The 14639-nt window shown below is 40.7% G+C and overlaps 1 protein-coding gene across 1 annotated transcript; it reads right to left on the bottom strand.

Moving 5' to 3' along the window:
• Nucleotides 1–3735: 3735 nt before the first annotated feature.
• LOC140243657 (thialysine N-epsilon-acetyltransferase-like) lies at nt 3736–14639 on the bottom strand. Its single transcript, XM_072323322.1, has 4 exons — nt 14525–14639; nt 12128–12346; nt 4530–4570; nt 3736–3951 (listed from the first exon to the last, which is right to left on the bottom strand). The coding sequence occupies exons 1-4, from the start codon at nt 14637–14639 to the stop codon at nt 3736–3738; spliced, it is 591 nt and encodes a 196-aa protein (XP_072179423.1).

Consider the following 14639-nt stretch of genomic DNA (forward strand, 5'->3'; position numbering starts at 1 on the left):
CTAAAATATACTGCTACCTTAAACAAGAGGGACTGTTTCACGTCAATAAAACGCGCAAAAACATGCATCAAATTGCACCATTTGCAACATCAAAATGCAAAAAGTTCTTATCGTGGGAGGGGGGACACCCCCCTCCCACACCCTCCCCTCCCCCTCGCTCGCTCCGCTCGCTCGGGTTCAGTCGCGTTCATGATATAAAATATACTGCAATCTTAAACAAGTGGGACTGTTTCACGTCGTTAAAACATGCATCAAATTGCACCATTTGCAAAATCAAAATGTAAAAAGTTCTCACCGTGGGAGGGGGAAACCCCCCTCCCACACCCTCCCCTACCCCCTCGCTCGCTCCGCTCGCTCGGGTTCAGTCGCGTTCATGATATTCAGTGAAAAGAATTAATACAAGAAGTGTATTGGAATTATACCATTTATTAGGCAAATTGTTCAATGATAATCTACTCTAAAATATACTGCAATCTTAAACAAGTGGGACTGTTTCACGTCGTTAAAACACGCAAATACATGCATCAAATTGCACCATTTGCAAAATCAAAATGTAAAAAGTTCTCACCGTGGGAGGGGGGAAACCCCCCTCACACACCCTCCCCTACCCCCTCGCTCGCTCCGCTCGCTCGGGTTCAGTCGCGTTCATGATATTCAGTGAAAAGAATTAATACAAGAAGTGTATTGGAATTATACCATTTTATAGGCAAATTGTTCAATGATAATCTACTCTAAAATATACTGCAATATTAAACAAGTGGGACTGTTTCACGTCGTTAAAACACGCAAATACATGCATCAAATTGCACCATTTGCAAAATCAAAATGTAAAAAGTTCTCACCGTGGGAGGGGGGAAACCCCCCTCCCACACCCTCCCCTACCCCATCGCTCGCTCCGCTCGCTCGGGTTCAGTCGCGTTCATGATATTCAGTGAAAAGAATATTTGAATTATACCATTTTATAGGCAAATTGTTCAATAATAATCTACACTAAAATATACTGCTATCTTAAACAAGTGGGATTGTTTCACGTCGATAAAACGCGCAAAAACATGCATCAAATTGCACCATTTGCAACATCAAAATGCAAAAAGTTCTTATCGTGGGAGGGGGGACACCCCCCTCCCACACCCTCCCCTCCCCCCTCGCTCGCTCCGCTCGCTCGGGTTCAGTCGCGTTCATGATATTCAGTGAAAAGAATTAATACAAGAAGTGTATCTAAATTATACCCTTTTATAGGCAAATTGTTCAATGATAATCTACATCAAAATAAACTGCTACCATAAACAAGTGGGACTGTTTCACGTCGATAAAACGCGCAAAAACATGCATCAAATTGCACCATTTACAACATCCAAATGCAAAAAAAGTTCTTACCGTGGGAGGGGGGACACCCCCCTCCCACACCCTCCCCCCCCCCCCCCTCGCTCACTCCGCTCGCTCGGGCTCGGTCGCTTCGCTCCCTCGCAGACTAACCGCCCCCCCTAAGATGAAATCCTGGCTACGCCGTTGCTTTAATGTTGCTTTGACGTCTTTACTTTTATTGTTTGAAGAAGAAGAAAAAAAATGTTGACAGAAGTGACAAAACAGGCGACGGACACCCTTACTCATCAATTCTCCTTACAACAGGCCGTATCCCACTAGAGCATATAGAGCCAAAGAATGCCCAACCAATTCGAAAATTCACTGAATATACGTTCGCATCAACGTATTATCATCGTTAATGTTTACCGTTCGTTGTATTCGTTAGCTGTTCTTAGAGATTCGCAGAGATACGCTGGAGCTGATTTCATATTTTGGACGTGTTCAAAACTTTGAGCGGATGACAACGTATCAATCAATACGCTATGTATTCGTTGAACATTCGCTGTTTAAACGTTTCGCACGCCGCCTGCTCGTGTTTTATTCGCCCGCCGTTCGTCCACATACGTCCAGCCTATCTTTGCCAAAACGAATGCACAACGTATACACAGTGGAACAAACGAACTACTTCAACTTTCAAAAGGCGTTCATCTGACGTGCCTGGAGCTGGTCTACCGATAGTAACGAGTGCGGGTAGCAGTTTATATGCGGGTAGCTCCTTCCCTGAGCTCCTTCAGCTCAGCAGCAATTAATACAAACTTGAATTAGGAAGTTATTTAATCAAATTTATTCCGACTGGGAAGAATTTTGTCACTTTAGGTGCTTGAGTAATAAACCTGGAGTAATAAACTGGACAGTTTTCAAGCGTTCCCATATGAGGTGAAATAATCTGTGAAAATAAAGTTGATTTAGCCAGATTGGTGATGAATTCCGTTACTTGTTTCAGTATCCGGTCTTAAAGAAATTCAAGCAAACAAGGACTAATGAAATACTTTTGGAGACACCCAAATTATTTTATTGAAAAACCTTTCCCTTTTTGATAACGCTACTGAAGAGATTGGTAAAGAGAGCCGAAATTTGGAAGGAAATTGTTAAATATTTTAATAAACAACAAAGCATTGAGTAGAATGCTATTATGAATATAGTCAAATGACAGTATCATGCTCTGCATACGTTGGGTATTCGCTGATCATTGTTCGTTTCATACGCTCAGCATCCGTCGGACATTCTCTGATCATTCGTTTTGTGCGCTCAACATCCGTTGGATGAACGCTACGCGTGTGCTTTCCTTCGTTACTTCCTACGCAAGTAATACCGTTAGCATCATTCGTATAGGTGAACGTCTGGATGAGCCAGGTTTTGCACAAGAACTCGTGGGTATCTGGACCTAACCAAGTTTTGCCCACAAAATATAGTGTGCGCCAGGCATACGCGCTAGCTTTACAGTGTGACTGGGCCTAAAAGTTATTGCCTCGTTTTACTTTAGCATACAAGACGAGCTATAATATCATAATATTGTGTGTGTGTGTGGGGGGGGGGGGTGGGGGCGGTGGGGCCATGTGTACTTATGGTTGATATTATTGTGTCACATACAGGTTTGGCTATCAATAAACTCCAGTATCTGAAAGGAATTTAATGGCTCTGCATGGAGGTCTCAAGAGTGAGCCATAAGGAAGATAATGGATGAATGCCGCATGTTTTTGCGAAGCATGTGATGTTTTTTTTTCTCAATACACGAACATGAACTACATTTCAAATAGGACATGCAGTGACAAAATAATGCTACTTGAAATTAAATAAGCCTTATTCAAATCATGACAGCACCACGTAAATTGATAAATTGGCTATTGCGTGGGCGTGTTGTCATGAATTTTTAGTACAATCAGTGTAAGCTATTTTTTGAAGAGGCAGTTCAGAACAACAGACTTAAGTAGTTGAAAACAGAAAACACTGGCACATCGAAGGACGTTTTCTTCCGATATGTCCACACACGATTTTGTGTGTGTTTCTTTCTTCTTCCTCTTCTTCTTCTTTTGAGGGGGTCGGGATGGGGGAGGAGGTTAAAGAGTCAGGCAAGGGTTATCAAATTTATAGGGGATATTTTTTCTCTAATATAGGAGCAATTAAGATTCACATTTAGGCCTAATGAGATACCTGACAAGACTGTGCAATATTGCCTTCATTCAGCTGAGTCAATTTTTTTCCGTTTCTGGATGGTGAGTTAAAAGATATGCCCTGATTAAATCAACCAAACGGTCTCCCTGTTCCCAGTACAAATGTGTGTAATTACACCTAGTCGTTTCAGATATTTAGAGTCGTCAAGCCCGGGAAATGTGAAATAACGGTGGATAGAGCTATGTGAACTAGCTAACATTAGTCCGGGTTAAAGGTGATGCTGACGCCGGGCGGACAGCGAAGCTCCGTGTCATACGCGAATTTCTGCAAGTCGTCTCTTTGAAGCTGCATGTATTCCCACTGTTTGGTCTCGGACAGATTGGTGGCGCCGATCTTGGAGTAAAATCTCTTGGTATCATCGTGCCAGCCCAGGACGTCCCAGTTCAGCAGTTTCCCGCCGGACGACAGGCATTCCTTTGTATATAAGGGGGAAATGCTACGGGTTAAAAGTCAGTGAAAGCTCATGACTCTATGTTTTGTTGATTTATAACTACAAATGTATAACGGGATTATGTGCACTCTATCACTTTTCTGAACCGGATACGGGCAACGGGCAATTATATTTCTATCAAAAATAATTTAGAAAGGGGGTTAGGGTGATCATTGAGAAATGACACAGCGACATAGTTCGAATTCATTAAATGCAATCTCACATGAACCTATCTATATATATATATATATATATATATATATATATATATATATTTATATGTTTATATACATATATTATGTATATGTATACATATATCCTGATCGTATATATCAGATAATTACGTTGTCAGACAAGGATAAACGGCAGACGATAGACGATGTATATATACACATATTTTACATGTTAGGTTGACTACCACGCTTAAACATCGGTTTGTTAATTCCCTCTATACATGAAATAGACGCGATTAAAAATGCTGAATTTCCAATAGGAACGAGATGGGGGAGGCCGGGATATGGGGGGGGGGGGGAGGGGCTATAATTGCAAGCACATTCCTCACCTTTGTTATTTCCTTCATCAGGGCCGTCCCTAAGCGGAAGCCTGAAATATCAGATACAAACAAAATGTAGAGAACGATCAAGTGATAAAGTAAATTTGATGACATCTTTAAAGGACATTTTTACATTGAAGCATCATGTCATGTTGATTAAATGCACGATAGATAGAAGAAAATAAATATTGAAATTGAATTATTGAATTGAAATGATTTCAAGAACAAAGAAAAACGAAAGACTTCTGAAGAAGACTATAGTTATTGCAAATATGGGTACACCCCTCCTCCCAAAATGATATAAGTTTTTAATTCTTAAGTAATATAAGTTTTTAATTTTTAATTGGCCAGCCAAGAATGACACTAACCTATTGGGGCATGAATAACAATTCGCTCCTTTTGTATTTACTGGGTTCAATTTATTCGTTCACGAGTATGAATATGCCTGGTTGATGTCGTTTCCTGACGACCGCTAGTCACGTCACCTGTGGGGCGAACCATGAGGGGTCGGCATCATTCGCCCTCCATTTTTTTTTTTTTTTTTTTTTTTGGGGGGGGGGGGGGTATTCACCGGCTTATAGCGCTCTGCTCTTGGCGATGAATGAACGAAGTGGGATCTTTCACATGCTCGAGTTGTGGCTAATTCACACACGGACCTCCATTTAATGTCCTATCCCAGGGACAGAGTGTCTTTGCCTCTTTACTATAAATAATAGGTGGCGGAATGCTTGTATATAGAATGGAGATTAATGTAGTTCCATGCTTATACACACAACATTGCTCGATCGCTCCATGGTGAGACCAGGGAGGTGGGAAGAGACTCGGGAATCGAACCCGGTTAGATCGGAAGGCAGACGCTCTGTGACTGTGCTATATTACCGCCCTAGTACGTTTAATAACGATTGTTGAAAATAACAATGCCTCTTTTTTCCATCTGATTTTAATGTGTCTATTTTTTTAATCTGATTTTCCTTCTCATTCCTTATAATATTTCAAATTTTATCTTTTTTAGATTGTCTAACTTAGTTTCTTTGTCTTCACAACTACAAAACACAAACAGTCCAAGCAAATACCCTGTGAAGGAATAAACTAAATTTCCTCTCAGGGCTATTCAGCGTTGCGATCGTTATCTCTATTCTCGTCACAGGTCGCTCCGATTTATGACTTAAAATCTGCCGATTTTGCACGCTCGCCATGATCGGGGTGGCCTTGTACTGATCATACATGCAGGGCCGGGTCGAGCCGCGGCCGAGCCCGGCCTCATATTATTGCAGTACTCGGCCCCGCAATTTTGTCCGTTTACACGGCCCGGCCGGGCTGGGCTTTTAATTCAAGCCTTTCAATATTTTTGTCGTGGTGGCGCTCTGCTTGTAAACTTATTGGGAGGGCGCCGGTCGGAATGTGGTATAGTCTGGTTTCTAGCCCCTTTGCCAACTGGACACCGGGACGAAATCGACGAAACCGTGACGAAATCGCCGCCTTTTCCGAAGGTAAAGACCTCTGCAGGACAAAACCACCTTAAACTATACTAGTTTTCGACGTTGAGGGCGTTAATATCCTGAATAGCGAAATAGTACGGCAGAGGGTCTGGAAGCCAGACTAAATTTGGTACCGCATTTGGCCCAGTTTGCGTTTACAGTGAGAAAAGGCCGGGCTCGGCCACGGCCGAGCCGCGGCCGAGACTACCTCCATAGCTCGGCTAAATGCGCGGCCGATTTTGGTACCGCATGTGGCCTTTTGCGCGTTTACAATGAAATGAAGGCCGTGGCCGAGCCCGGCCTTATCAATCACTGTAAACGGGGTCTTAGACGTTTTGACAATTTGCACGAATCTAACAATCCAAACTATGACACTAAGTACACATAGCCGTTGCAGGATAATAACATACAAACAAAATACACAGTCCTACACACACACACACGAACGCGAAGAAACGCAAACAAAAACGAACAATATCATCATTGATAAAGTGTAGTATTACAGTATCCAATTCTTTGCGAAGTATAACCAATTTTTTAAAATCATGATACTGTGCACGAGGTATCAATAATATTAATAATAATAATAATAATAGTGGCTTATACTTGTATAGCGCACAGGTCCACTTTTCAGTGCTCATGGCGCTTCAAAAATGAAAAAATATCATATATTTACATGCATATACATATTCAAACATTTCAACAAAGGAGAAAATGGTAAACAAAAGCAAATATATACCAAAAAAAGAATACAACATTATATAAATTAAAAATACAATATTGATCCAATATTAATGACATACAGCAATTACAGTCCTCAGTATGAAAGGAACAGATAAGTTTTAAGTTTGGATTTGAATGACTCTGTAAATGACAGTAAATCTTTATCAGTTACAGTATCAAACCACCACTCAGTGACTGAGAAAACAACCTTTAGCAGTGTGGACATACGCATCTATCACATAAGAACATAGACGGAACGCATTTCAAAATCCAGTTCTGGCACCTGAATGGATTTCATTTTCGTACCTGCTCGTGCGACAATAGAGGGAGCTGGAGGAGGCTTACTGCATCAGTGATCGCCAACGGACAGTGACGTCCATGGCAGAACAGAGAGAGACCTGCCCGTGGCACACTTTCCGAACTGTAAAGATGGTATCACACATCTCTTTGGCTCTCACATGGAACTATTTTCAGTTATGATTCTCCCACAGTCCCAAGTACGTATAACACACAGTGCCTCCTTGGTATTCCAAAAATGCTAACGACTCAGTCACGGCAGCGTATATTCAATGATTCAGGGAAGTGGAAGGAGTATGCCTGGTTAGTGCACAGGGATAAACCGTATACCGTGCTACTACTACTCATGGTAATCTCACTGGCATCTGAGGGGTATCGAGGAAACCCGACATAGGGAATGAAAATAAAAACACAAAACAACATCACTCCCCCCACCATCAACCCCACAACCACCGCCACTCATTTCTCTCTTTGCAGGCTCTCTGTCTCTCTAGCTCCTCCAAATCCCCAGGAAATAGTTTTTGTCGAGCCCACCGGAGGTGCGAGGAGACTAAGGTGGCCTCACACTATGCGTTTTTTTCGATCGCAGTGCTTGCGATCTGTTGCGGTTGCAAGATCGCAGTCATCGAGTCGCATAGTGTGAGCGCAACGACCGCAAGGCTTGCGGACGCCTCCAAGTCGCGAGAAGTCGCATGCGGTCGAGAACCGCGTGCGACTTCTCGAATCCGCAAGCAGTCGCAAGAAAAAACCGCATAGTGTGAGGCCACCTTAAGGGATCACCTGCGGCGTCTGTCCGTCCTTCGTCCGTCCGTCCGTTCTGAGTTATTCAAGTTTTTTGCAGCGTTACGGACGGAGTCTGTCGTCCGTCCGTCCGTAACGCTACAAAAACGTGAATAACTCTCTACTGAGGATTTCAATTTCAATCAAACTTGGAGGGAAGAGTGGTAATACAAAGTTACACATTTTTACGAAACACGAACGTCACCTAGAGGTCGAAGGTCACAGGCAGGGGTCAATGAACTTTAGGGCCCAATGTTAAGTTTTTACGGCACGTTTTGATTATGGCTTATAACTTTTGATGTATTATGTCCATTTGTGACCAAACTTGATGGTAGATGTCCCTTGGGGAGTTGAAGGTCACCACAAGGTCAAAGGTCACAGACAGGGTCAACAAACTTTTAGAGCCCAATGTTAATATTTTGCGGCGCGTTTTGATTATGGCTCAAAACTTTTGATCCATATGTCTGTTTGTGACCAAACTTGGATGGTAGATGTCTTTTGGGGAGTTCAAGGTCACAAGGTCAAAGCTCACAGACAGGTGTCAACGAACTTTTAGGGCCCAATGTTAAGTTTTTACGGCGCTTTTTGATTATGGCTCATAACTTTTGATCCCTATGTCCGTTTGTGACCAAACTTGGATGGTAGATGTGCCTTGGGGATTTGAAGTTCATCACAAGGTAAAAGGTCACAGACAGGGTCAACGAACTTTTAGGGCCCAATGTTACGTTTTTACGGCGCGTTTCGATTATGTCTCATAACTTTGATCCATATGTCCGTTGTGACCAAACTTGGCTGGTAAATGTCCCTTGGGGAGTTGAAGGTCACCACAAGGTGGTCATAGGCGGGGTGAAATGAAAATATGGTTAAGATCTACATTCAATGAACTTCCAGGAATTAGAAAAATATTAATTTCTTCTACGCGAATGGGCGAGACACATTTTGGCACTTGCCTTGTTGAAAAGCAATCCTTCGAGTATTGTGTAGCTTTCTCCCTTTGGATACCACGTAGTCAAGTTGCATTTATTAGTAATCTTTACATTAACATCATTGAGGATGATGATTTTGTTGTTGTTGTTGTTGTTGTTGTTGTTTTGCTGTCATGTTCTCATTGTTCTGCTCTTTGTTTTGTTTTTTTTTGTATGTTTTTCTTTTGTTTTCTGGTGTGCATGTATTGAACTTGAATGAAGAATATAGAAATGTCAATGAGCCTGTGAGCCTGTCATGTTGGACATTTATTTTGTTTTGGGCGACATGACTGCTATATTCTGATGACACCAGTGATCAGATGATATTTCTTTGCTGCTAAAAGTAATTCATGTAGCACACATGCATGCACATGCACACATGAACAGTAAAAATATTGTAACATCATAACTTTACCTACAATTTACCATCTGAACTACTTTCAGCCAACTTAGTTAATGTTTTTTAAGAGTTGCTGATAGTTTTTCACTTCATTTTATGAATTCCAACTGCCTGTCCCATCTTGATTTATTTTCCACAATGTTTATCAAAATACGATTGATCACTGGATTTTAATACGTACCAGATTGTGTTATCTTAGCAATTGTTTGTGAAAACAAACGGCCATATGGATAAGGGTTGGAAATGCGAAATTCATAATGTTATTAAAAGCTTGTATGTTTGTTTATAGTCACCATTAAATGAACATGTTTTTCTTGTTCTACAGCATATCTACACACATCATCTCACACACATGCTATAAATGAAAATATGGTTAAGATCTACATTCTGAATCAGGTAAACTGTCTAAGTCCTTGACTTGTTGAAGAATTAGGCCTTATAACCAGGGAGGTGGAAATCTCTCTTCCATCTCCCTGTTCTAACCATCTTTAATTTCATTTCATAAATCGTGACTATCTGTGCAGATTAAATTCTCCCCTTTGTATATTTATCTTCCACAATTGCTATCAAACTTTAGTGATCAACTTACTCTGAAAGATGTTTGTTTGTGTTGTCAGAACAATTTGCTCAAATCATGTATTATAACAGCAATGTGTGCACGGGTTGAAAATGTGACATGCATTATTTGTGTGTGTGTGTGTGTGTGTGTGTGTGTGTGTGTGTGTGTGTGTGTGTGTAGGTGTGTTTGCAGTGCAGTTCTCTTGAAGGTGCAATGAAGACTAATGAAGCCATTAATGTAAAGCTCGCACTTATGCAGCTATATTCTATTCAAAATTCAATCTATAATGTATTGCAATCTGTTCTATACCTTAAGCAAATCTCTCAAACTTTGGTACACATGTTGACCTTGATATGCAATAGTCCATGACATATTATTTGCAGTGTCCCAACTTTGGTTGCTATGGTAGTGACATAGCAAAAATAAAGGATGAATCTTGAGCATCAGATAAGGGGCAGGAATCACTCTGAAGTTGGGTGGCGGGCAGGGCAGTCAGGTGATTGGACGGTCCATTGGTCAGTTCATTGCAAAATCTAGTGGATCAAACTGCTCTCGATCTTTTAGTATGGCAGTGAACCTAAAATTTGGCATGTGTAACCGTGAAATCATTGGGAGATGTGCAAGACACATTTTTCCTCGTTACTATTAACACATTGCCATGATAATGGCAACTTTTAATGAAAATCAAACCAATATGTCGTGGATTGAAATACTCTCTCAATTGGCAATTCAGTTGCATATTGATAGGCCTAAGATCAATTGAATGTGTGGTTGTGCAAGACACATTTTGTGTGAGCGTCAAGATTTGTGTTTCCATGGTAACAGCATTTTTGTATATAAATCATTCAAACTTTCGAGTGTAGAACAGTCTGTTCAGAGTGGTGAAATTCTTTTTAAATCGGTATACTCATTAAGTAGAAATAGTGACTGTGAAACAATGTTAAGCCATGGAAGACAAAATGTTTGTCGAGGTCAATTCGCGGAGTGGAGAGTACCAGTTTGTTAGCTTGGGTTATAAATCATCTTTAGTGATAGTTCTGGTTTTGTTTACTTGTTTCATTGGAGTGCAGTTCAACAAAATTTGAGGTTGTTCTATAGAGTAATAGGCCTACTAGGAATAGTAGAATTATGAACTTACATCAAACTTGGACATGAAAAAAAGATGGAATTTGAAATCCACCTTTGTTTATGCCCTGATAAATGAATCGTGATGAAAATTAGTAATGTCCAGACCCAAAATATGTCATGAAGAAAAGGTATATCACTGTTGTCTGTGGTGAAACTAAGGTAAAGAGAGATCTGGATGCTTTGATGGACATTAATTTGCCTTCCAAGGACACTGTTTCACCGTAGCTGATGTGTATGGTGAAGAGTCTGTAACATAAAAAAGAAATGCAAATTTGGCAAAGACAGAGAGAAGTACAAAGATAAAAGAAAGATATGAAGGATTACACACTTCAATTTTTTTTTTGACAAGCTAGGGCAGCCTTTATACGATAGCTTCCACAAAATGGGGATTGATATAGGGCCTGCATCTTTCTCTCTCATTTGGACGTGTGACAGTGGCAGTGCGGCTAGTTGGGCTTGCAAGGTAACTAACAAGGTGTTCGCTGGTCGTCATGTTGTTGTTGACTTATTCACGAACCAGTTAAGACATTGCTGGTGAAATATCGGCACCGATATTCACGACGAGTCGTGAATTTCGTCGTGAATTTTGGCGAACATCAAGATAAAATTTGCGACTAGTCGCAAATATCGGCGCCGATATTCACGACGAGTCGTGAATTTCGTCGTGAATATTGGCGCCGATTTTCGCGACTAACTCTGCGATATTGCAAATTTTGTGGCAAATATCGGCGCCAATATTTGCGACTGGTTGCAAATTTCGTCGTGAATATGTTCGCCAATATTCACGGCGAAATTCACGACTCATCGTCAAAATCGGCGCCGATATTTTCGTCAAATATGCAATATCGCAAATTTAGTCGCAAATATCGGCGCCGATATTCACGACGAGTCGTGAATTTCGTCGTGAATATTGGCGCCGATTTTCGCGACTAACTCTGCGATATTGCAAATTTTGTGGCAAATATCGGCGCCAATATTTGCGACTGGTCGCAAATTTCGTCGTGAATATGTATGTTCGCCAATATTCACGGCGAAATTCACGACTCATCGTGAAAATCGGCGCCGATATTTTCGTCAAAATATGCAATATCGCAGATTTAGTCGCAAATATCGGCGCCGACATTCACGATTTACGATGTCTCTTCAGGACCACCATGAGCCAGACTCTGTAAGTTCGCTCGGTCTTCACGTTTTATCCTCTATAGGGGATTTCGGTGTTATCCTTCACAGGGTATTTGCTTGGACTGACAAATAAGCATATATTTACTGAAAAATACCTCTATGTCCTTCTTTTAGGTAGAGCGCATTCAGATACCCAACTCGACCGGTAAAAACCGAGTACAGGTAGCTGACAGATGTGAACCCAATTATTTCCTTTGCTCGGCTACCAGCTCCCTCCGGCGCGTCCGCCAGCCCAGAGTCCCCGGATGGTGTGACGTATTCTGCGATGTAGATTGTTTGGCATGCATTGATACCGAACGTATCTTCGCGGATATCTGTTTTGGTGAAACAGTGGCAAGCAAATGAATAGCGGAAATAAAAAAAGGACGTAATGTAACATAATATCCAAATAGCTGACATAAGAAACTCTTGTCAGTCGTCCAAATGAGACACGTTATGAAAATATAAGATTTTTCTACTGATAGCAATTTAAGTTGGAACCACATAGTTCGTTATTTCAAAAGTTTGTCTATCCGATAATGAAATAAGATTCGAAGTAAGATTCGTTAATCCGAGAATGACATAAGGTCCGTTATTCCTAAGATTCGTAGATCCTAAAATGGAAAACACACACACACACACACACACAAACACACGCAAACACATTCTTCAGAAAGGTCGTTGGTGTGCACGTTCCTTTCATTTTCGGATTATAAACAAACAATTCATTTCGTCTCTTTCATCCTTTCATCAGGAATCATTGTCTCTGACACCACCCATCATTCTGGAGTTCAAGGAGTTCCTTGGCCTATCAACATTGGGTTGAGATTACATAACGACGTTTGTTTACTGCATATGTTTAAACGCTCCAAAGTACCCATTTTCACCTTCTTCTTTCACTCACGGTGGGGGGGGGGGGGGTGTTAAAAATAACCCAAGCATCCCCCTCAGTGCTCGTATATGCCCGAGACATATTACGATCAAAATGGAAGAAAAATCATCACATTTTTCAGTTCAACCATTTTAAAGAAACAATTATTATTTTTTAACATGAAAACGACTAATTTGGCTACAGTTTGTATAATAATGTGTATCCCTTGCTATACTTTCCATCGTATAATGTAGTGAGGGTGGGTGGAGCAACAGGTCAGTTGGGGGCATGAGGGAGATATAGGTCCCAAAATACTTATTTTCTCTCATTTTATCCCCCCCCCCCCTTTAACTATACGTCACTGAAAAACCATAATGTGAAAATGTCCGTATTTGTGGAATTTTGTTATATCATATCGTTGTATGCTTGAAGACTAACATATTACATCTGGGAGCAAACGTGTCAAAAATGCACACACACACACACACGCACACACACACACACATTTATAAGCACAATCATGCCTAACCAGGGATTATGTAATAATAGAATACTACATTGTAATCTCTATTCCTTATATAATTTGTGCTTAGGACCTACAGTTTATAAACGCACTATGAACAAAGCAAAGATTTCGTTACGTGTATGGAGCCTGAACCAGCCGTCAACCTCCCCACAGTCCACTGTGTATAATAAGTGAAAAAGCGACCCCGCATAACGTTTTACCTATGATGAGATTAATTAATTACAGAATGCTTCTGTATAATCTTAGCAATGTGTTCATCAAAATTCGAATTGCAAGATATTCTATTTACAAAACATTATAATTGGCAGAGGTATCAACCTGAATTCAAAATCACAAATTAGAATTTAACTTCAGTGACATTTAGGCCTTCTGGGCCCCGTTGCTAGAAACTTTGCGTTTAAACGCAACTTGCAACTGATTGTCACTGGCCAATCAAAATCATTGTTGCATGCATGTCTTCTTAATAGGGCAGACCCTGATCCAATCAGAATGGTTGTTTCAAAATTAGCAATTATTTGCAATTGATTGCAACTTTCTTGCAACGGGGCCCACGTACATTTTGTATACATCTACTCAGTACCCATGTATTAATCACGTTATAGAACAGGGACATGTAAATACTGTATATTTAGCGAATCTATAATTTTTCGTGAATATTTTTTGCGCCCCCCTTCCTTTACGGAATTCCTGGATCCGCCCCTAAACAGCTTTGATGTAAACACTGTGTCTTTATCATAGTCCTAATTGATTTGCATATTATACAAATTTAACCATTTTGCCATACTGGATTTCTTGGACTTTTAGTATTTAGGAGATCATAACAAGCTGCACAGCAGTGGAATTCCTACTGTTGCAACTAGTGGTGGGTGAAACTTATTCTGACTGGACTATACTGATATGTACAAGTTCACGTCGCATTCATTGTTGGGATCAGATTTAATATTTTCGCGTCTTGTTAAATTCGCGAATAGCACCCGACTCGCGAAATTCGCAAAAAATAAAAACGTCCAAAAATATAAGACGCATACAGACGAAAATTGGTAAAGGAGGCTATTACAATTATTAAAGATCAAAATGTATAGACGTTTGTCCCATCATCATTTGATATGTTTTTACCTTCTGTTGAAATTGTAGGCGGTGGCGCTTTCTCGTGAACTGCAAATTCTCTGATTAGTGGCATCAGCTTCGCACAATCGTCAACTCGGGCACGGCGTACGACATATTCCCTCAT

This window comes from Diadema setosum, chromosome 20 (assembly GCF_964275005.1).
Source record: "Diadema setosum chromosome 20, eeDiaSeto1, whole genome shotgun sequence".
NCBI classification, from domain to species: domain Eukaryota; kingdom Metazoa; phylum Echinodermata; class Echinoidea; order Diadematoida; family Diadematidae; genus Diadema; species Diadema setosum.